The sequence below is a fragment of the Lingula anatina genome, chromosome 6, assembly GCF_051362555.1.
Source record: "Lingula anatina isolate TDL-2025a chromosome 6, LinAna3.0, whole genome shotgun sequence".
In the NCBI taxonomy this organism is placed as follows: Eukaryota; Metazoa; Brachiopoda; class Lingulata; order Lingulida; family Lingulidae; genus Lingula; species Lingula anatina.
The window spans coordinates 15759981-15785089 of NC_141772.1; the positions used below are offsets into that span (position 1 = coordinate 15759981).

A 25109-nucleotide genomic window follows, 5' to 3' on the forward strand; every position below is an offset into this window, starting at 1 on the left:
ACAGTCAGACCTTTCACATGAAGGAAGCTTAAAGATCTGATGTATCAAAGGGATACAAAAAGCCTTTTGGCATCAAGCAATATACTTTAGCAATTTAATTGTACTGGTATATTTTGAGAGATAAACAAGAAATTAATAGCCTGGCTATCATATAAGAGAGTAAACTTAAAAGAGACAGCACGCTACCTCACAACCTCCATGTGAATGGCAAGAAGTAAATTGGTAGCATAATCAGGGGCGGATTGAGGCCGTCTTCTGGGTCTTCCAGAAGACGGTCAGATTTTCAAGTTTACATTGATGGGCATCTAATTTTTTTTCTGTCGGAAGACGGTCAAAAATGGAGGATAGATCAACAAAGATAATTTGGAAGACTGTCAGAATTTATCTCTGGATCCGCCCTTGATAATTACATGACAGAGAGTCTTAAAAGACATACCAGTACAGCTGTATTGCTATGATATCATTCAATATGAAAAGGCCTCAAAATATGGACGTTATAACCTTTATAAGGCATTTCAAAATTATAAACTTCAGAGAACACTACCAATAGTTTTGGTAGGGCTTTGCAACAATGATTTTCTCTCACCTTCCACAAAGTTAAAGACAGGGCCAACTGGGATGGTGAAGTCAACCTCCTGGTACAAAGCCTTGGCTGCTTGAAGAGCGTCAACTGTATCTGCTGTAATCTAAAATATAAGAATTACAGGGATAAGATCATGAAAGAGAGCTATATTATAAAATGACATTATATCTGTCGATTTTCTATACGATTGGGTTTTTTTTTTTTTTTTGGTGCGTCGTGATTTAAAAAATCAAAAGAAATCTTAAACCAGTGATTTGCTTTCAGAACAAACAGCTCAAAATGCTATGGTTTGAATACAAAACAAAATCGGTACATATACAAACATTAAAATATGTCTAAAGTTTTAAGTAGATTGTATAATATTATTGTATAACATACAAAACACTCAAGTTATCATATAATATTTATATTCCAACTTGGCAGGCATTTTTACCACAACCAACTCACAGTCAATATCATATGGGTGGTATAAGTTGAGCAATAATGTGTATATGTACCAAAATATAGTATACCAACATAAAGAAAATGACAAAAAATAAAATTTAAACTTGAGCATTCCCTATTCAAAATAAAACATTAATTTTCTAGTGAGAACTAAAGTTAGGTAAAGTAAAAAAAAAAAAAAAAACTTGATAAATATCTAGTGAAATAAACAAGTGAATAAGTTGTAATGTTCAAAATATTGAACCACCTCAAAAGTAACGCATATAAACAAAATGCATATGAAATAAAAAATAATAATAAAAAAAAGGAAAAAAGAAAAATAAACACTTCCTGACTCACAAGAACTAGTCAAAATCAAAATTCTAAGAAGAAAGACAACCTTTGTTAAACATTCAAGTGAAGGTATTAAATAACCATAGAGTCTTGTTCCAAGAAGTTTTCACGATGATAAACAGTGACATGTTACCAGAAAAGTAGCAATAAGTACCTTGTTAACCTTTAGTACGGTTCCCAAGACAGAGAGCCAATAATAGATCATCTAAATCCCTTGATACTTATCGAATATCCCATTGATTTTTGAATCTTTACTCAATTCTATACTCCATTAGATATGTTGTTCAAATTGTTTCAATTTTTTTTAAGAAAGGATATAATAATGTGTTTTTGTGTAAATAACTCTGATACAAATAAAGTAAATAAAGTATATAATTTTGAAATAATGTGTTTAATTCAAAAGGCAGTCATTTCGTTTTGATACAAGGTAATAACCAATTCTGACAAATAATATTCTCACTTTATATACTGCTTATGTTATGGGAAGATTGGGACAGCAAAAAAGGTTGATATTTGTATCAAATATTAAAGAAAATGTGCCAGACCCGATATAGCATCTTAAGAATTTCAACACAAAAATTGTATTATATCATTCAATATATCCATTATCAGATATGTATTACATAATAATTAAAGTGTATAACTTGGCAATTTTATCTACCTCAACTTTCCCTGTAGTCTAAGCAGATTGCATGCTTAGTTATAATATACAGTGAACTTGCAAAGAAAGTGCACACAGCAGAAGCAATTCCTAGATCTACTGTCAATATAAAGATATAAAGATATATATATATATATATATATATATATATATATATATATATATATATATATATATATATATATATATATATATATAATGTATATATGATATTTGATGCAGAATATATAGTATAAGATCAGCATGCGTATACCTTCTTATACTGTGTATGTTCCTCCACCGTTTGGCAAGCCTAGAGGAGAGAAGAGAGAGAGGAAAGCATGCCTTAGTATAGGGTAGAAGGGCACAATTATTCAGAGAAGTTGGTTCAGGGAAGCAAGCAGATTTATACATGTAGCCAGCAGTTTCTAAGGGGGGTGGGGGGGAGATCTTTTTTCCTGAAAAGAGGGCCTCTTTACCCCTTAGGTTGACCAACTTGAAAAATGCCATAGAACCTCGATCAAATTTTGAATAACAGTGGATCTTATATGGCCAAAATGCTTTTTTTTCTTCAAAATTTTTGACCCCACCCTCTCCCCACGGATCTGGAAAGTGCCCCGCTTTATGTCTGTATAAAGATTGACAATGAAGGTTTGAAGGTGATGAAGCAGCACAGTTATCAGGTATACTGAAGCAGGGAGGGGAGGACAACAGAATGCAGTATGCACCACATTAGCTTATAGCTTGCACAGACAAGGTATATATAAGCATTACGAGGTACATGGATTGCACTTCTTTACTAGGACCAGAGAGATGTCTTTATCAAGAGGGTTTTTGGGGTGGGGGTAGGGGTGGGGTTTCAAAACATTATTACCATATTTTGATAATCAGGAAGACGCCAAAGAAAGTTTTTGCTAAAGGCATTTCTTTTCAGATGAAGATCGAAATTTTAAATCATTTTATTTGATTTTAGTGCCTCTTGCTCTCAAATTTCTGTTGAAGGCAATTTGGTAAGTACTAGATATTGTGGGACCAATGTATTTCTGCAAAAGCAAAGGTTTTGAAGAAAATATATGAAGCTTCTACCACCACTAGGATCACCACCACCACAACTAATACCCAACTATCAAAGATTGTATATTTTCTTACCAATTCTTCTTCAGTTTCAACAGCCTAAAATTTGTACAAAATGAATTCTATATCGTTTTGACTCTAATATGAGTTTGAACTTACAGTTAAACATACAGAGAACGAGTATAACATGCTTGGAGCAAATAAGTTTCATACTCTTGGGAGGAAAATGCATAACTGGTTTGAATGTAAGGTTATTTCTATAGGAATAACTGCTTAAAAATAGCATTATTACCACCAAGAAAGATTTGGGATTTCAACTCACCTGTAATTTCATTAGTTATAATGTCTTTCTTTTTTTCTTACCTTTTCTTTTCTCCTTTACCATTCTCTAGGCTCTCTCTCTCTCTCTCTCTCTCTCTCTCTACACACACACATATACACACACATACCCACAAGCACACACACAAATGCATACACACATGCACCTACACACATACACGAAAAATCATCACCTCAAATGACCAGTCAACTTACTTATTCACACCCTCATTTACACTCAACACTCAAAGCGCTGAAAAATGTGTTGATTTTAGGTTTATGGTTTGTACTTGTTTGAACACTTGTTTTCTCACTTTATCTTCTGTATATCATGTTCATTCAAAGGAAGTGGGGAAGGTGCAAGCATGAACATTTCTTAGTACTTAATTAAAACATATTTGATTCATCGTATCATATCAAAAAAATGAAAAAATAAAATTAAATTAAATATGATTTGAAAATATTCTTTAAGCACTGAAACTCTGCATGAAAATGAAAACTTTTTTTGAGTAAAAGACAAGTCTTGAAAAAATTTATTTATATTTATTGGAATTAGTGGTGTTTGAAACTTAAGAATAATTACCGTAACAGAATTTGAGGAGGACAGGATGGGTAGGTGGATAAAGAAAATAAATGCATTCCAAAAAACCTACAGAGTGACATATCTAGACCTCAACCCCTTACATTGCCACTTAAACCAACTGAATGTGAAATTATACCGAAAAATACCTTGAATCTTTGTCTGACCTAAATTACCACATTCCAGGAGAAAGCAACATTTCGCTTTTTGTTGCCTCCAAACTTAGCACTGTCTGGACTATCTTTAGATTTTTCCCTGTTCTTCTATTCTATTTTTGGCCACCGATTTCCGTTCACTCCAGGTAAATTGATGCCCCAAGGAGTTCTTACACTTCTAAAAGCAAATTTGGAGGAAGCTAAATACCATTGAGTAATTTTAATGGGTTGATACAGTTTGCTTGTGGAATGTTTCACATTCTTGTTTTCTGACCTTATGAATCTCCTGGTTAGAATATGGTTTCCTAGAATGTTGTATGGCCGTAAATGTAATTGTTTCAAATAAACCACCAATTTTCCACTTACAATGCTTTTTTCTCAACTGGGCATAATGCAAATAAAATGCAATATCAAAATGTTTTCACCAGACTTGTTTTTCTAGAGTTATATAAATGAGCATATGTTTTTCTGGTGCAAAAGTTGTGTAATATCTGGAAAAATGCAAATTTTGAAAATTTGACAGAGATTTTCATTCTAAAGAACCAACCTATGGAAAAATAGAACTAAAAGAACCAACCAAACAAATAAATAAAGATTAAACTTAAAGTCAGGATGAAACGAACAAAAATCATACATACAATGAATATATAAAGAAACTAAAAATGAGAAATCACAACCAGGGAATTTTTTTAAACAGTAAAATTAGATCTAAAAAACCTCCTAGGTTGCCAACTAAAAAGTACTCTTCATTTCTTAACAGGACATCTCACTAAAACCCCCAGACATCAAAATCAAAAAGGTCAAAGTTATTCTAGGACACCTCTAAAGACCATTCCACATCTTATAAACTCACTTTTTAAAGTAGGGCAATAGTACTAACAAAATCGTTATTGGTATGAAAAATATATGAGCTAACTGAAGTAATAGTTTTAACAATGTATAATCCTTACCTTTGAAAATCAGCAATCTTGCTAAAGAACCCTGGATTCAGTGACAAGTACAGAAGAAAATCCCTGCTAGAGTACACATTTCTTAAAATCAATTTCTGGGAATGCAAGGTAGACAGACATGCAACTGGTCCACATACAAATATAGCCAGCTCTGTTTAAAGCATCTAAATGTCTCACCTTCTTTCACCTCTGCAGCAAAGTCAGCTGAGTGATGGGTCAGTGATTGCCTGGAAAAAAAATTCAAAACTGTCCCGTCCCAGAAATTCCTGGATCCACGCACCCTGCAGAAACTAGGCACTAACCCCAGAATGCCCCTAACATGCGCAGCGTGGAGAAAACTTGCGCGGAGAGCATCTAAAATTTCCCTTGTCCTCAATAAAGAAATCAACAGTGACAGCTATCTTTCCTTCACCGAGTACCCGTGTTAGTCACACCATATATGTGCATGATTGGCCCTAAATTAAAATAGGCTGGTGCAGGAGTAGGAAATCTTACCCATACTCCTGGCATTTGGTGATGTCAGCTTGGCTAACTATCATCATTTCTCTAGCTTCCTTTCAACTTGTTCGCCTCCCCCTTCTCATCAGTTACATTTATAGTATTACTGGCACGCAAGGCGTCTTTTAGATCATTATATATCTATTTCTGAGTCAATAATTATGCAAGCATAAGTTACATAACTCATTTCAGCCTATCAGTTTATTTTTCAAAACTCAAATTTCTGACTTATAATAATGACATCCTAATGGACAATGCATCCTGTTTTTTTTTTTTTCCTTTAAAATATCAATTATTTTTAGTGCTGGTAAAAGAAAAGTCAAGTCAGAAAAACATTCAGCACATATCACCCAGGTCTTTTTGATAATCACATATACCAAAAATTCCAACTCTGAATTTTCGGGATTAAAACATTAACATTTTTCTCAATATCAAAGCATATCCACAGCCTACGTTTTTTTCACAAACCAAAGATTCTTCTCTAAATATTCCAGCATTTATCTCTATGTGGATAATTACTTATTTTTCTGTAAAAATCTTTCATTTGGAAGCCCTGATCTACTACAGCTGCTATTAAAGCATTTGTGGACCAAAGGGCATGGAAAACTAGTGTTCTTTGCTATGTAAGTGATGGTTTAACATGATGTTAAAACATTAAGAATGGAATTCACATAAACGTTGAAGTTCTCAGTAATAGCCATGAAATATCAGTGCTGAAGTCAGTGCTACACACAGGAGATATATTTTCTTTCAGTTACACAAAAAGAGAGAGAGAGAGCAAAAGAGAGAAAAAAATGAAAAGAAAGTTGGAGTTCTGAAGTTAGACCGTGTGTGTGTGTGTGTGTGTGTGCACCCATGTGCGCATACATGAGTGCATATATGTGTATGTGAGTGTACATGTGTGTAAATGCATCCTTCCACGAGAACATGTAAGTGAGTATATAAGCCAAGTCTTAATCTGACAACAAATTTAAATCAATAAAACATTTTTTGTGCACAACCCTGGAAAATTCAGTAAATCTCACAGATGGAACTGTGATTAATGGCCTGGAGCCACCAACTGAAGTTGCCCTTTAAACACGGAATCATCACTATAGAGATTCACATAACTTGTACCCAAGTTTGTGACCTAATGATTGGTGCTATACTACAAGCTTCATTGAAACTCCTCCAACTTTCCCAAAATGAGACAAATCGGTTAAGGTCAGATATATCTCTGCTGGAACTTTTTCCATAGTCGGGTTTAGTTTTGCTTTTTCTTATCAAACCAAGTTGGACCTTTATTTCATTCATATTTTGATAATTCTCCATCAAAGCATCTTTGAACTCCCACATCCTTTCCTTTCCCTCTTTTTCCACCTAATTCCTCTAAAATTTGCTATGATTAGAAACACATAATCTCACAGTTATCTTATCTAGTCAACACTATTACACCCAAAGAAGACAAATGAAGTATGAATACCCAAAATCATAATATAAGCTACATGATCTCAAATTTTTACAGATAAGTAACAAAATAAAATTCAACAAATCTGAGTTTTCTTTAGTCAAATCCATCATCTTTTAATTATTTGAAACATGTTTTTTTTTTTTTTATGTACTATGGGAATTGTTTGAAGAGCAGGTTTGGTTAATTATAAAAATGAGTAATCTTGAAAATAAAAATTTAAGTAGAAAAATCAGGTATTCAAAATGTACGAATAATAACTGTACAGTTGGCAAACCCGGGAAAACCCCCCTGCTGGTCTATCATCTTTGAGAGGGTAGTGATATTTACAGGTTATGGAACAGCTTACACTTCAAGGTGTCAAGATGTTTGCTAGTTCTTTACATACACAGGAACACAGCCCTGGCAACAGTCAGCCACCTGGGTGCTTGAAGTGACAAGAAGCTGAGAAGAAACATTTTGTCATTTCGTTATATGTTAAATATCTTTTGCGTATTCAACAAATGTGTCATGCCAAATATGCATGGTTGCTTTTACTATGTACTTAACATCATTCAACATGTTTTCAGACAATCAATGTTATCTATCATCATGAGTTGTTTTAATGTTTATTAATATGTAGTTCAAATAGGATTTACCCTGGAAACAATTTCAGAGAGAAGTAAACATCATATTTACTGCTGTTATTCCTTTACCTGAAATCTTTTTGCTAAACTGACTTTATTTCTAAATATAATTCAGTGAAGTTCTGTACAGGGCTGAGACCTAACCCATTTCTTGAGGTAATAAATCTTGATGAAAAAGGAAAAAAAAATCGCTGATTTACACTCCACTTCCCAACATTACTGTTAAAAGCATATCCACAAAAGTTATGTAACCATCAGAATAAGAATTTAAACCATACCTCAAAAATTCAATTCAGTTGAATGAAAATGGATAAGTTTTATGAAAAATAACAATAAGATGGACTGATAATTTTAATTCAATTAATACAGAATCTCTTAGTACAGAAGGTAATGAAAGTATCCATGTTGTTCTTTTCTGTTAGTTTTTGCTAACTACTTCCTAGAATTTCTTATCAATTGATTAACCTCACATAAAAATGTCCCAGTCTGATTGTAAATTGGAAATAAATCTAGCTGTTGCTATTTGCATCGATATACTGACCCTATACATGTGTTGCACCTTGACAACAACTCTTAAAAGAAATAACATTTCCACTAAGCTCCAACTTTCCCCCCATTCACTTAACATATTTTCTTCAGCAATCAAATCCCTAAACCTCATTCATCCTTTTTCTGTTTACATACGTGAACTGATCCCCATCAAAATGTGCTGACCCTAAAAAAAACATTCCGTTCCAAGAATTAAAAAGAAGAGAAAGGGAAAAAAACCCCTGCTCCACACTCCAGTCCTAATGAAAGCACTATATAACCCAGGTGCCAGTGTTCCATCAAGGTGCTCACAGCATCATTTCTGCATGATGTAACCTTTCCAAGGAATACAGTCTTGTCTAGAGCAATCAGCTTTGTTTTAGAAAGATGTCTGTGGATGTTAGCTTTACTGATGTGCTGTGGTGCGGGGGGAGAGAGAGAGAGAGAGAGAGAGAGAGAGAGAGAGAGAGAGAGAGAGAGAGAGAGAGAGAGAGAGAGAGAGAGAGAGAGAGAGAGAGAGAGTACTTACCCTGTATTTTGACTTGCAAAGCATATAATTGATTGTATAAGACAGAAAACTCCTTTATGAGGTCAGAATTAATATAAACCTTTATGAAAAGATAAACTGCAACATGGAGTTTTTAAAGGGGACAGACAGACAAAGAAGTAGGGAGAAACTTTAAAGATGTCACTAAAAAATACATCTTCCCTTTTCCATTACTAACCCAGAATGATTTTAATTCTGCAGCAGCTTGAATCATTACCTCCATCAACTTGAAAGCAACTGACCTTTCCCATGCAGAGTATACATCATGCTAAATCAGTCAACATTTAACTTAAGCTTGTATAAGAGGGCGAGCCTCCAGGAAGTCTTTTCAAGCATGGAATCCAAATAATGTGAAACTGCGGGTAAGAAACAGAAATGGAACATTCCTCGAATTCCTCTCTCCATTTTGAGAAATTTACACTATCCAATTCCAACATGGGTTGCAGTATAGTTTCATTCTCCACAGCTCCTATTCATCCAAAACTGTGCGATTCTTTTGAAGTTCCATCCAAAAATAATCGAAAAAACATTTAAAAAACACAATCACCAATCACTTGTCATCTCAACTAACACATCTCATAGAAGGTCACTCAAAAATATTACCTCACCAACATCTCATCCATCCAATCTCAACTGATACATTCACATTTTTTAACTACACTCACCTTTGCAGTCTGTCTTCCAGGCTTGATTTCAGGGTTGCGCTTGAGAGAATTTATCAATTTCAAAAATAGCATTGTATGAATAACATTTAACCCTGAACACACACTGCATACAACAGTGTAACTAGGCCTATTCTGTAGTGGGTAAAATTAAGGTATCATGGCTGATTTTGTAATTTTATAAATTTTCTTCTTCGAAAATGGCTGGTATAAACAAAAATATACAGAAGATTTGATTTGAAATGACTTACTCTCTGTGTGAATTCTCCACCTGGGATGGGCTGGCCACCAAACTTGATATTGATGGTATAATCTCCCTGTGATCGCGGGGTGTAGATGATGCTGAAAGTGCCATCGCCATTATCCACAATGTCGATGTCAACTTCGGCCTCTGCCTGGCTGCTGATGCGACATGTGACGTTACCCTGACCTGCTTCCATGGCGCTGACAGTGATCACACACTCCTCGCCAACCATAACTGTGCTCTGAAGACCCTCTGTGGTAGTCAAATTTACATAGAATTATTTAACAGCAAATTTTTTATAACTACTTACTGTGTTTGGCAGGTGGAAAGGTTGACCGAAGTATTAAATTATGGAATCAAATTCTTCACTTCTTATGCTTTCTGATCTTATGAAAAGCAACAGTCGCAATAAAAGTAGGATAGAGAGCCAACAATTTTAACAGGTAATATTTTAAGGTGAATATATTATTATTATTATTATTATTATTATTATTATTATTATTATTATTATTATTATTACAAATAATCAAAAACATTGGCAAATATAATCTGAATTAAAATGAACACTGTCACTCATAAATTTACACTTTCTACACACCTGAGATGACACACTTGGTGGCGTCACCAACGGGGACAGCGTTGACCTCAAATGGAGAATTGGGGACATTGTGGCCACCAAACTTGACCTGGATGGTGTAAACGCCCAGGTCTTCTGGTACATAGGTGATGGTATAGGTGCCGTCACCGTTATCCTTGATCTTAGGCTTCAGGTAGCTACCATCTGGGCCCTGTGATTTATTATAAATAACATTATCAAACATAAGATAAAATATCTTGTCTACTATTTGCGTACAAAGTAAACACGTACTATCCAGAAGATGTGCATTCAAATTCAAAATCAGCACAACTCAATAATCTAAAAACAATAGCTTGTTATGGCATATTAAAAACTTGACAAGAAAAAAAATACTGAAATTTTATTTTCTTATCTTTAAATTGCGTGTGTCCAATTTTGTACTTTTGCCAAAGATGATCAAACACATAGTCTGTACACTTGTAAATTCATACACTATAGCATCTTTTTCGAATCAGTCAACTACCAGCTTCAAGGGACAAATGACCCACCTGGATTGCCACCTCCAGGTCAGCAATGCCAGCGTCTCTGGTGTCAATGACAAAGGAGACAGGGATACTGGCGGGCAGACCACTCTTGATACCATCTCCCTCCACTTTAACCATGCTGGCATCATAGGCTGGCTGGACCTGAACAGTACAGGGGCTGAAAGTATACAGGTTAGGGATGAATTAGTTATAGGAGGACCATCAATTGGATAAACAATATAAAAAGAAAGAAGACAGGTATCATAAGTGGCAGATCAGAGCCTAACCCCCCCTCCCCTCCAACCCCTAAAATTCTCGTATTTTTTAAAGCTTCAAGCCAATGAAAAAGACTGCTAATGAACAAATGTATCTATCCTTAAGGAAAAAATTATTGCCCCCCCACACTCTTGCATCAAAAATAAATTCAAAGCAAACTTCAGAAGATGTTATTTGTTCTAATTAAAAATGAAGCTTATACCTGTTGGGCACCTGTTCCTTGTTGTAGTTGACATCAATCTTGCAGGGTCCTTCCTCCAGAGGATGATAGGTGACACTGTAGGTACCATCTTCATTGTCAACAATGTCTGGAACTTTCTTCTCTCCTGAAATATAAAGCAATGTCATTACAACTTCAGGACAGCTTAAGTGGCTGGTATAGAAGAAATAATCTATAACAGGTGGTGTCTGTCTACCAAATTTTAATTTTGAAGTTGTTTTCTAAGTTAACCAGTCTGACTTGAAAAGATTAAGGTTCAGACTGTTTACCTGATACTAAAATATACTGGTTGGCTTTTATCTGAAGATTTCTTATTGTCAAGGTACCAGTCAATTCTGATCTAATGGATAATGACAGCAATAAGTTACAGTTACTGTAAGATAGTCTGGACTTATCTGGATAAATATAAGACATCAATTTTCTTTTGTATCAAAACTTATTTTCACCCAAAAGAATTTTATTTTGCAAAAATCCATACAATTACATATAATTGTTTGATGACTGTTCCAGGCCACTTCACTGCCCATTTGGTCTCATCCGAGAAAAGGGATTCTATGGATCTTTACAAAATGAAACTACATATATAAGATCCAACAGGGACATTTGGACTTAATTTTTACCTGTCTTGTCAGTGTAAGTGACCTCCAGTTCTGCTTGGCCAGCCTCAGAGCAGTCCACAATGAATGTGCATGGCTGTCCAGCGCGCGGTGTCTCTAGACCTGGACCGTACATGCGCACTTTGCTTGCGTCAATGACATCATCGATCTTCACAGTGAATGGAGAGCCTGGAGATTTATAAAGATTATGACTTAGGGGATCTTTGTGTGTAACTGTTAGCATTCTCTATCGATTAAATTTGTGTCTCAGATGGTAAAAGTTAGTTTTAATAGCAGTTCTATTAAAAAGCTCAAATGATCCTAAATCTCACTCATTCTTCACTCATAAATATTGTATAAGAAAGCAAAAGAGTGACAGAAATCAAACATTGCTTTAGTGACAGAAATCAAACATTGTAGTAAAAAAAAAGTTTTAAGTGTATAGCACGCTCCAAACCCCCCCCCCCCCCCCCCCCCCCCCACCTCCCCCATATTCAAACAAGTAATGCATAAAATCCAGCACTTTTCATTTGAATAGTAGGTAACAGCCCTGGAAAGATGTATAACCTAAACGTATATATCATCCATACCTGGGATGTCCTGTTCAGCAAACTTGATGGTAATATCATACTGTCCAGGCTTGGTAGGCAGGTACTCTACAGAGCATGAGCCATCTCTGTTGTCTCTACAGGTCATCTTGGCCTCCGAGGGTCCCTCAATGGCCAGTCCCAGGCCACCTTGACCAGCACCTCTGGTCTCCACAGTGAAGGTCTGGGGCTGGTTGGTGTTACCTCCCTTAAGACCTGGACACAAAATATGCATGTTTCTTGTATTATTATATTACAGTGCATGGCCATATTACTAGGTACATTTTACTGACATAATTCTTCATTGCCTAAATATAATATAGTAATAAAAAGATTTCTTCCTAAATTGTTCTACAATGACCTATTACCATTCTATTTATTATTTATGAGGTAAGATACAAACCAATCACGTAAATAACAAACATATTATGATATCAAAGTATTTCAGTAAAACATGTTACTGAATTAGTTCAATTAGTTCATAAAATTAAGGCAGGTAAGAGGAAATGCTCAGAGAAAATTCTACTTTTTTTAATGAAACATTATCAAACGCATTATAATCATTTTTTAAAACTTACTCCCATACATGTTCAAGGATAGATTGACAAATAGCAAATAATAATGCAAGTAATGAAAGAACTTCTGAGAACTAACCTGGTCCATAAGCCTTGACTCTGGTTGGGTCACAGCCTGGCACCACACTGACTGGGAAGGGGCTGTTAGGGATGGTCAAGCCTTCATAGGTCACATCTATCTGGTGTGGACCTGGAGAGAAACACAAAGTGTTGTGAGGCACGATGGTAAAAATAACACAATGCAAACGAGATACCTCAAGTATTTACACTGGTTGAACAATAATATGTAAGTGGAATTTTCTTGTGCTACAAGTTAAATGTTAAAAGAAATATATTAAACATTGAATGATGGGTTTTATATTCAGATGCCTGAACTTCAATTGATCAAAGCCAATTTTCTTTTTGCTCTTACTGAATAACATTCAGTATGTTTCAACAAGTTTATTTAATTTTAACTAAATGGCAAACAATATAATTTTTATAATTTATTAATACCTACCTTTCTCATATGGTGTGTAGCTGACTCTGTAAGTGCCATCTTTGTTGTTGTTGACAACAGTGTCGTTCTTGGTTCCAGATGGATTTGTGATAATGGCGCGTACTTTGCCCTCACCAACTGGGGTGACAGAGCGAGCATCCACTGTGAAGTCAGTGGTAGAATCCAGGAACACTCCTGAAATAAAAAAAAGAAAAGGGGCAATAAGAAATTGGTTGATGGTTTTCTTTCACATGCGGCCTAACCATGCAAAACTCAGCATGCAATTACAATTTGGATGAAATACACTGTCTACACTGCCATAAAAATATAATGCAAATCACCTTCATCATTGTAAAACTGTAATTCAAATGTCAATATATCACTTAACAGACTGGAATTGTTTACAATTCTGAGATGAAACTTGTCAAAATTTAACTAATCATAAATGTCCGTACAACATTTTGGGTAAAACGGAAAGATGCTGACAGAGAACTGATACTTGGCAAGCCGAGTTGAGAAGCTCTACATTTGATATCAGAGAAAGTGTTTCAATCGTCAAAAGCAGAGCTATGTTCAAGATGCTTGCCAAGCATATCTATGGAGAAGAAACAAAATCTAAACTTTATATGGAACACAGTCTTCAAGCTAATCGGAATAAACTTATAATATAAGAGAACAAACAATAACTGAACCAAAAAGCAAATTAGCAACACAAATGATAAACCAAAGTGAAGCAAAAAAATAAACAAGTAAAGGGAGTAAAGAGAATATATAAATTATTCAAAATTGGGGAAAAATGGGTATAAATCAACCTGAACAAAATCAAACTTTTTAACAAACTAACTTCATGCAAGAGAAAAACACCATGTGACTTCATAGACCATCTCATGTGACTATTTGGGTTCTTGAAATTAAGGGGAAAAAGGGGGTCAAAGTGTTTGGTCTGTATCTTGTGGTTGTAAAATAAATAATTATGTGAGTCTTATCTTCAAACAATTAGCTAAGGGATAGAAATCATAAAAGATGGCAGTAATATTAAACACAGGGAAAATTTTGAAATAGAAATAATTACAGAACATATCCTCACGCTGAATAATTTTGACTCATCACAATATTTTTTAGGGATTTGAGACAAGATAAGTCCATTAAAGCAACATGATGTAACTCGTAGATTCCTGAAACATCAAACAATTGGTTAATATCCAAAGTACATAGCAAAATATAAACAACAATGGAAATCCTTGCTTGTTATTTCTCACAGCAGACAGTCTTTGCCATGCTTGAAATCAATCCATGCTGATGATCATCACACTATGTCATCAATTTATGCATAGAATGTCATCAATTAATGCTGATTATGTCATCACTATATGCAAGGTTTGTCATCACTTTTTGCATAGCAGATCATCATTCAAATAACAAGGTCATCAGTCTATGATAAATCTCTCACTTCATGCTGAAGATGCCATCAGCTTATGCAACATCGCCACAAAAGGAATGATGTCATTCACCACAACATGATGTCATCAGTTTATGCCTAGCATGTCATCACTCCATGCTGACAGAGGAAGAGGTTGGTTACCAGTAGGCTGGATTCCTGGGCCGAATACTTTGACTCCACTGACATCCAGCTCAGCTTTGCCCCTGGTGATCTTGGGTTGGAAGGGCGACCCTGGCACTGGCTTATCAGCAAAAGTGACATTGATCTTGTACTCTCCGGGCTCAGTTGGAGTATATGTGACCTTGCAGGTACCATCCCCATTGTCCTGGCAGTCGATTTTGGACTCACTTGGACCCTCAACGGTCAGGCCAAGTCCGCCTGGTCCAGCTTCAGTTGTATCAATGGTGAACTCGTTGGGCTTGTCAGTTTCTCCCTTGGTCAGACCTTCACCGTACACCTTCACATTGCCAGACAAATCTGGTACCTCTTCAACTGGAGCCTGGGCCAATTCTGGAGCCAGTGGCTTCTCTTCCACTGGGGTTACTGGTTTTGGACGCTCCACAGCGTTTGTGCTAAACGGACTCTTAGGGATTTCCTGGCCTGCAAATTTGATTGCCACACTGTGTGGGCCTTTCTCGTTTGGTGTGAAACGAGCTGCGTAGCCGTCAACGGTCTCCTCAACGACTGCAAACAGGGTTTTGCCAGTGGGAGATGTCACAGTGACAGTGGGAGTGGCAGCAGACTTGCCAGCAGCAGCAGTAAGTATGTCAAATTCAATTTCCTCGCCAACGTAGATGGCTAAAGAGAGGTGAAAGAACAATTTAACCTGTTCACAACTAAAAGGTAATAGCAACAAGTACTTGCAGGTAAAATTAATACAATTGTGTTATTAAAGTTATCATGATAATAATAAGGAGGATCCTTCTGCTGAGGCGTAAGTCTCTCCTGGGAAGCTGGAAGACCTGAATATAAGCACACTAAACTATAACTTTTATCAGTTTATTTTTACAGTTCTGAGATCCTGCAAAATAAATCAACAGTACACATGTGGACCTCCTCACACATTAAAAACCTAAATATAAGGATGAGAAAATGTATGAAAATCAAAAAATCAAATCTATCTTCAACAATTTAAATTAGTACTGTTTGTTTAATGAAATCTATTTTATTCACCAATTCTATATAAAAACCAGTCACAGGAACAACCCCTTTGTATTCTCTTTGTATCCAAATATCCACTTACACAGTTTATCACAAGCATCAGTATCATATTATAAAGATTTAAAAAAACACCAACTGTTCAAAGACAATATAAGTGCAAAACTTAAAATAGATACAAGAAGTCTGTATGTATATCAATATCATTATAGTAAACAAACGTAACGTATCCACTTACTATCATCCAGTCCATCCACAGTGACCTTGCTGACATCAATACTTGGGATGACATCCACTTTGATAGGACTGGTGGGGATCTCCTGCTCAGCAAAGAACACACTGACAGTATATGTGCCCACAGACTTGGGTTCATACTCAATGGTGAAGGTACCGTCGCCATTGTCCAGGGTGTTCACTGGCACGTCCAGTCCCTTCTCGTCGGTCAGGGCAATAGCCACATCACCTATAGGAGATGAGGATGGGATTTAAGAAGACTGAGACTAATATTCTGTTTTTTATTGCAAGGTATTATTATTATTTTAAAAAAGGCATTTCTTACTATACAAAACCAGCGATTGAATCAGAAAATAACCAGGACCCTTTTCATAAAACAAATCAAGTCAATAACTGGTATTGGAAGTCTTCTAATAATTCTGAGCCCACTTAATTTTTGTTTCTCAAAGAATCTTCAGGGTCGTTCATCTGTTATTATCACTATTTTTTCAGTTCTTTATATATATATATTTAAAAATAAGATGAGAAATCTAATCAAGCATCAATCAAAATGTTCCTAGAACATTGTAAAATGAAAAAAAGTCACACCGTAATCTATCAGTGCTGGCCACTGTGGTAGCTTTACCTGGTCCAGCTTCCTTGCAGTCCACAATGAAGTGGGTCTTTTCAAAGGTCTTGACCCCCTTGGACACACCAGGTCCATATACCTTCACCTTGGATGGGTTGCTGGGCTCCTTTACATAGACCTGAAGGAGATAAAAAAATTATGAGGTAAAATCTGCATTTGATCACCATGAGGTCAAAAATTGTTTAAAAAATATCCAATTTGGAACACAAATGTCACAAAGATAAACATATAGCACAGGGATCTTTATTTGGCCACAGAATTTGAAATTCATAACCTTATATAACAAATGTTAAAAATAAACTAGATGAAGAAGCCCAATTTTAAATAATATCTTACCCTGTATGGGCTGTTAGGAATATTACATCCACCAAACACAACAAAGATGGTGTGTTTGACAAACTTCTTGGGCATGTATCTGCAGCTGTAGGTTCCATCCTTGTTATCCACCACCTGGACCTCCACCTCTTTGTAGTCCTTGTCGTAGCACGTGATCTTGAGAGGAGCACGGCCAGCCTTACGTGTGTCCACGGTGAACTCGGCCCATGAATTGGCAACCACACCGTCTTTCTCCAGACCTGGACCATAGGCTGTGACCTGAAGCAGAAATTGTGGGCTAGTTTATAAAATATTAAGTTACTGGAGAACTACTCAACTTTAAAACTATTTTGTATAATCTATGTATTTCAAATCTATTTTATTACTGAGACAATCACTCAGATGTGTTATGTGCAGTATTTCTATGTATTTTTATGATATTTAGTGTTGAAACTGAAAAATGCTTTATTTAGGTTTGAAGGGGTAGCTTTAGAAAATTGTTGTTATTAAGGGTTTTATTAACGAAGTACATGTTCAATGCCATTTTTATGTTCATTTATCAGCAGAAAACACTAATCTAGTTCTCTGTGGCATTGGAAACAATGTCACTGGTAGCAAGAATAAAAACATGCCATTGGAGACAATGGTATAGAGAACTATGTCATTGGAGGCAATGATGTAGAGAATTATGTCAGTGGAGGCAATGGTATAAAATATGATGTCATTAGAGACAACGGTAAATAGATCTATGTAATTTAAGGCAATGGTATAGAAAACCTTCTCATTGGAAACAATGTTATAGAGAACTGTGTCAACAGAAGCAACTATCAAAAGAACCCTGACAATAGAGGCAATGGTATAGAATACTCTGTCATTGAAGGCAATGGCATAGAGCTGCCCCTTACCTTGGAAGCATCATACAGATCAGTCTGTGGCTGTATCTGGGCCATGTAGGGGGAGTTAGGGATATCCTCCTCATCACAAAGAATATGGACAGCATACTCTCCTGGAGCCGTGGGCCAGTAGGTCACATCTGCTGAGCCATCTCCATTGTCCTTACAGTCTATCTTGGCCTGGGATGGGCCTTCAATTGAGAAACCTGGACAGCAGAATTGGTAAAAATTATTGAAGATATTTCAGTGATCAAAGGTTTGGACAGATACCTCAGAATCTCATATCAGCCAAGATATCATTTGCTTATGCATTTATCTAGGTCTGAGTGAGTATCAGAAACAAAAACTTGTAATAAAATAAATACCAAGATAAGGAGCAAAAATTTTAACTACTTTAGATTACTTTTACATTCAACTAGAATGTCCCGGATGAAAGACAATCAAAGTTACTGTATTGAAGAGCACATTTCTCCATTTTTCATCAATGCAGACTGGTTACTAAGAACAGATATGTTACATTCTAATACAGAAAGGTAGCCTTCATTTTATATTACCTAGAGCACCAGTTTCTCCATTGGTCTCAACAACAAAGTCTGCAGGCATGCCACAAGTGCCGCCCTCTAGACCTGGTCCATAGGCACGGATGTTGCTCTTCTTCAATGGACCTACTTCAACCTGATCAAAATGGCAAACATGTATCCATTAATTAAATGATTAACATAAGACAAAGTATGAAAATACATGATGAAGTTTCGATAATTTTGTAAAAATTGGGTTCCTTTAGTTTACAGCTAGTCTTTGGGCAAAAAGGTTGCTTAGTGGTCATGATTCAAACTTATCAAATTTAACAATTTACTTCAAGAAAAAAAATTGTAAAATCAAACAAACTATTTTTTCTCAAAAATTAAGCAAATTCTTCAAATCATCTTGCAAATAATCAAATCTACCACAAACTGCTCTCCATACCTTGAATGGACTCTTAGAAATATGCTGTCCACTGAACGTAATGTTGACCACATAGATTCCAATCTTCTGTGGAATATACACACACTCGTATGTGTTGTCATCTAACTTCTTCACTTTGCATGGCTCATCAATACCACCTGAAATGCACAGAGGGCACATGTTACCTTTTATTCAAAGACAATATTATTGTTTTCATGCTAAATCAAGATGGTTCTGTCAGTGCTACCTAAAATACATAGAGATCTTAGCACTGCAGCCCCCAGTTTCACATAAAAAATCAAGTCAGTTGTCCGGCTTAGTTGACTTGGATTTCCATGAGAGCTCTGTAGCACTGTTCCTGCTAGGGTAAAGTGCGAGTTCACGTGAGGTAATGTTAGTAAGTAAGTTTTTCACTTGGGAACTGGACTCATTGTTTTTTTTTTTGTGAAACCTGGGCCAGGACTAAAATCAGACTGAACAATGAATAAGAATAATAACATTCCTGAAATATCTAATCATCATTCTTCAATTTACTAATAATATATAGAAAAAATAATGAAAAAAAGACCCACTTACCTGGTCCTACGACCTGTACTTTAAGCTCTCCCTTTCCAGCATCCTTGGTGTGTACCTTGAAATCAGCATGGTCCTTGACACGGACACCCTTGGGCTGGATACCACGTCCTGTGGCATAGCATTTCTTGGGCTCCACAGCTGGAATATGGAAGATTAATATGTACATAAAAGATATATATATCTTTTCTTTATGAGTATCAATTAATAAATAAAAAAGAATGTAACTTATCACCCTGATTCTAAAAAAATGTGTAAAATTGAAATAATTAATAAATAAATCTAAAAATAATAATAATAAAAGTGTGATAACAGCATACTAAAACTAATAGCAATAAAAACTAAATATCTGCATATCTCTTCCTAAATGTCTTGGAGGTTCCTTTTCAGTTCTTACAAATAAATAATATGCAACATTACTCTAATTTATGCACTTTTCTTACAAACAATAATTCATTCTTCAAGCCTTATGTATATGACATCATGGACACAAGACAAAAATGTATTATAATAATTGCTATCTAGGGTTTCTGCAATCACTGGGCAATCAAAACTAAAATATTTATATCACAAAATCAAGCATTCACAGGCAATTTCAAATTTTCCACAAGGGGGTATGATCAAATCCAAAATTTATTTTAAAAAAACTAGATGCTATAATTTGATGTTTAATTTAGATCAATGTACAATCAAGATTTTTATATTTCAAAGGTCTAAAAGATCAACAAATGATTATCCACAAATGGTTTGTAAACCACTCTAATACACAGATATGTATAATTTGATACTGTATAACGGTCACGACATAATATGCCATTAACAATGTTTTTACAATCATAATATTATTGTTATCGTCAATATTCTTATATCACATTAATGGTTAATTAATAGGTTTAATTGTCAAAATCTAAAGCAAACTATTTCCATACACTATCTGTTCATTTGTTGGGTTACAGAATTTTCACATTGCACTTTTCTCACACATCTAGGTTAAATAAATCATTAATAATCAACTAAGTGAATAGTTCAATATGATGTATTAAGTTTTTGATCACTATAAGTGGTATGTGTTCAAATGGAAAATATTAGGAAAAAATGTTCCACAGAAAAAAATGGATTTTTGTTCCTCTTTTGGTGGGAAAAAAATCCACCAATGAATATTACAGTCACAATGGATGATCATTACTGATTTTATGATTCCAAAAATGTTTTAATTAGGCAAAATGTCTCAAAGATAAAGGATTGCAATCTACTTTTCATTTTGGAATAAAATGTCCACAAAAAAGTTGAAGTTTATTATTTCAAATCTTATTTCCCAAATCTAATACAGGAAAAGACATGGCATGTCCATTCTAAAAAAAATGCACGTTCAATCAAGGTTGGTGTCACACACTCATGCAGGTATGGCAAAATACTATTTATCTCAAATTTGTTTTGGGTTAGATTAGAAAATCACTATCATGGCTCTGGGCTCATTTTTATCTCATTCAAAAATAGGTGAAGATTGAAATTAACAACAAAAAAATTGATTTAATGAAGAAAGGAAGCATGAAATCGTGAAACAAGAGGTTATTTACATAGGGGTGAAGATTTGAATTTATGGAAGTTGGATTTAAGAGAGAGAAAAAAACATTAAATCATGAATAATGTAATCATGGAAATTGTACAGAGGGTTTGATTAAAAGATGGATTGATTAATCACATTATAACAGTACAACTACGAACAAAAATCGATTATTTTATCAACTGGACTATATCTTTCTTAGTCAAGCATTGCTTCACAATTCACTGACAGGGCACAATTTGTGAAGCACTGCCTGAAAAATCTAAAGACAAGTTGAAATTCAGGACAAAATATATGTAGGAAAATAGGTTGAATATGTCAAAAAAGCACTGAAAATTGGTGCATCAGCTATGTCAACTGTGAAGTGAATTTAAAATGGAAAGCTGGTGATATTTTATAGGTCATAAAGGCAACCTTATATGTATATATACTACCTGGAGGAGCTGAGAAATAAAAATAAGATTTTTTTTCAAAATGATTTCAACATAAACAAGACGAAATACAAAAGGTGTCCCACAAAACAAGCTAAAACAATAAACACAACAAACAACAAATAAGAGTGATATTTAAATCGGTTTCCAAAACATTAATATTCAATAATGCTGGTCAAATCCAAATAAGTGTCTCTATGCAAAATTGTATGCAATAGCAATTACTTTTAAAACATACTACAAAACATACTAGAGGTATAGAAATTTAAGTTTATGAACGGGATTGTCACAAATTTAGTAAACAATACTGTTAGAAATGCATAAAAATTCAAATGGACAGCACTATAGGCAATTCTTACTACAAGCCAATATCATCAATAAAAGTATGTCAATACAATCATGAGTTCAGATGAAAATAATTAGGTCAGTCTGACCCAATTATAATTGTAATTGGGTTATTGTGATCTAGTTACTGAAATAAATAAGTCAATAATGACCACTTGACAAAAGTATCACACACCTGCACAAGTGCACATAATACCATCCAAAAACCATTTCATGTGGTCTTCATTGGTCCAATCCTCTATTTGCTTTTGTTGTTTTAAGTCAGTCAGCAATATACTGGGATCAATTTTTTCATCAAGATTCAAATATCTATAACCATTTCGTGCATTCGTTACATAAGAGTATACAATCCCAACATGTACGTGTACTACGGTGAAAACTGTCAAGTGATCAATCATTGACCTTGATAACAAATTAATTAGGTCAGCATGACCTAGTTACCAAAGGAGGTCACCTTGCCCAATTTTCTACATTTTTTAAAAACACTTACGTGGTGCCACATTGACAGTGAATGGGCTCTTGGGAATGGGCTTGCCAGCAAACAACACATTGACAGTGTGGACGCCTGACTCCTTGGGTGTGTATTCCACATAGAATGTCTCCTCAGTTTTGGCAGTGATGCTTGGTTTCACGGTGTCCTTGTGACCATGTGGGTCAACAATGCTGACCTCTACATTGCCCTTGCCTGCACCTAAGTAGCACACAGGAAAATTCATCAAAAATTGAATTCAAAATCCCAAATGAGAATTATGAAGCAAGATAAAAAATATATGAATTTATCAAAAATAGTAGGTGTAATTCTAATTGGGCTAATCAGAGTTTGAAAATAGAGCACAATATCATACAAATGGAAAAAAAAGTACTACTTTGTAAAAGATCAGACATATTGTTCTTTAAACGTAAGTCATACAAACCAAGTGATAAAGCAAGATACCTTTAGTGAAGACCTCAAAGAATGTTTTCCTGGTTGCCATGACACCAGTTTTCTCCAGACCTGGACCTGCGGCGGAGCATTTACTGGCATCGCCTGCAGCGCCCTCTACAGACACCTCGAATGGAGACTTGGGGATCTCTTTTGATGCAAATTTGACGATCACCTGAAGCACAATAAATCTTACAATGAATCACTATAAGCAATAGAAAGGTACAATTTCAATTGTGACATTTCTTATCCAATTACGGGATTGATATTTTGCCTTTAAAGTGTAAATAAGTATACATCACTTTGTAGTATATTTTTCTTAATTAGAAATAAAATGTTACTTCAACATTCAAATGGGACTAATTCATGTAACATGACAACTATTTAACATCAATTTTCAACTATGAATATTTGTATAAAGTCATATAAAAATAAATTACAATAAAAATAAATTTCTCAATGAATAAAAAATGGGACTTCTATGTAGCTAACTAACCGGTGATGCACTTGTGTCGAAACGTTTATATTTGTACGACTTTTTGTTCTATATACAAAACAGCAGATTCAGTTAATGGCAACATTCTACAGGGCAAACACCACCATTAAAAGAATTTTGTCAATACTATTGTGAGGCGAAAAAGACCAAACCATCTATTGAGTTTTGCAACAAGTCTGTAGTTTTCTAGTTATATCATTGCCAGTTCTACTAACTCTGTATTTGCCCTCCATGGTAGGTGTGTAGCAGCAGGAGTAGGTCAGGTTACGGTCATTGTTGAAGACAACTTCACACTGAAATGACAGAAGAAATCCATATCATTTACTTTATTGTTGAGGTATAGCATAATTTAGGACTTGCATCTCTGTTAAATATCACAATAAATCTCAAAAATCAGTTGTGTTTCTAGATGGATGAACTGAAAAGAGAAAAAAAACACCAGTTTGATGACAACTTCATTCACGTTCAACTTTTTTGAAAATCATATTCCACATGAACCTTCACTCATGACAAAGTTTATACAAAATCATTGAAGAAAACTTTTCCTGGTCTTTTTGGACCACCAACAAAGTTGTCATCATACACATTTTTTTTTTTTATATCCATACTTCGTCCATGTCAGGACCATCAAATATGGAAATAGATGGCAGCAGTGTACTCGACAGTCTACTCAGTCTCTGGCTTCTATCCATCTCTAAGCCTTCCCACGCGAAATTTCTAGGAAATCCTACAAAAAAGTTATGACCCAGAACCACGAAACTCTATCATCTTTTGGTCAGAGAAGATGAGTGGTTTTATCCGCTGTAGCGTATCCAGGTATTTAATAGTCCACTTAAGATGAAAGAGCAAACCTTGCAACTAGCCAGCCAGAGCAATGCACATTAATAAAAGTCCCTTTTATAATGAATTGTGGTGAACAGCATAATATAAGACACGTCTTCACTAATCCAAGTTCCACACACAGCCATGTTATATGGAAAATGTTAACATCTTATGAGTGAACATAATGTCACACATACAATGTCATTACTATCCCACTGCAAAAACACCTTCTGAAGAGTATAGTTGGTTGCCAATGAACAGCGAATGAGTATTTGGATCATATTAATTACATAAGTTATTCCCTGGGCACTAGTAAGACAATCCAGCAAGCAGCAAGGCTAAATAAGCTAGATGGTATATGTACATGTAAGAACTGAGGCTAGACATGTTTCCTCCAGCATCCAAAGAAATGGCAAACACAACTTTATAGTACATTGTGTCAATGCTTTGACACTGCCACTAATTTGATTTGGTCTTAAGAGTAACAAATACAATGAATAACTGTCTCTCAATGAAACAGGTACTACAGACCTATAGGCTTGTATGTAGTACAGTCATTCACTGTGAGAAAAACGTATGGTTATTTTTCCTCGTCAGGCCATCACGTAACACAGTGCACTTCAAATTTCGTTTAACAAATCACGAGTGGTAAATGAAGTGCATTCTTTGTCAGGCTAGACACTGAAAAATGATGACCTATTTCCAGAAAAGAGTTCTTTCATGATAACGCATATACCAGTTCCTTTCCTATGAAAAAGGTAACAGCTAGTATGTGCTTGACTATAACTTTACAGGACCATTTGCATGATGGAAGAAAATTATTAAAAACACACAAACAGAATACCTACGAAAAGATCAGGCGACAAGTAGCAGGTATTCT

General features: G+C 35.1%; 1 protein-coding gene across 19 annotated transcripts in view; it reads right to left on the minus strand.

Moving 5' to 3' along the window:
• The window catches only part of LOC106172234 (filamin-A), a 120970-nt gene that overhangs the window by 50858 nt on the left and 45003 nt on the right, over positions 1–25109 (minus strand). For 12 of the 19 annotated variants that reach the window (XM_087015910.1, XM_087015909.1, XM_087015907.1 and 9 more), the window contains 22 exons: positions 23623–23700; positions 22924–23086; positions 22480–22680; positions 19653–19790; positions 19098–19234; positions 18686–18806; positions 18144–18337; positions 17260–17517; positions 16921–17041; positions 16300–16524; positions 15045–15701; positions 13484–13657; positions 13064–13174; positions 12413–12625; positions 11847–12011; positions 11209–11332; positions 10755–10908; positions 10228–10417; positions 9637–9881; positions 3150–3173; positions 2275–2313; positions 587–686 (listed from right to left, as the gene is read on the minus strand). In XM_087015910.1, the coding sequence (XP_086872036.1) occupies positions 587–686; positions 2275–2313; positions 3150–3173; positions 9637–9881; positions 10228–10417; positions 10755–10908; positions 11209–11332; positions 11847–12011; positions 12413–12625; positions 13064–13174; positions 13484–13657; positions 15045–15701; positions 16300–16524; positions 16921–17041; positions 17260–17517; positions 18144–18337; positions 18686–18806; positions 19098–19234; positions 19653–19790; positions 22480–22680; positions 22924–23086; positions 23623–23700 (3832 nt within the window). The remainder of the gene's footprint in view (positions 1–586; positions 687–2274; positions 2314–3149; positions 3174–9636; positions 9882–10227; positions 10418–10754; positions 10909–11208; positions 11333–11846; positions 12012–12412; positions 12626–13063; positions 13175–13483; positions 13658–15044; positions 15702–16299; positions 16525–16920; positions 17042–17259; positions 17518–18143; positions 18338–18685; positions 18807–19097; positions 19235–19652; positions 19791–22479; positions 22681–22923; positions 23087–23622; positions 23701–25109) is intronic. The other 7 variants (XM_087015916.1, XM_087015915.1, XM_087015919.1 and 4 more) reach the window with 4 other exon arrangements.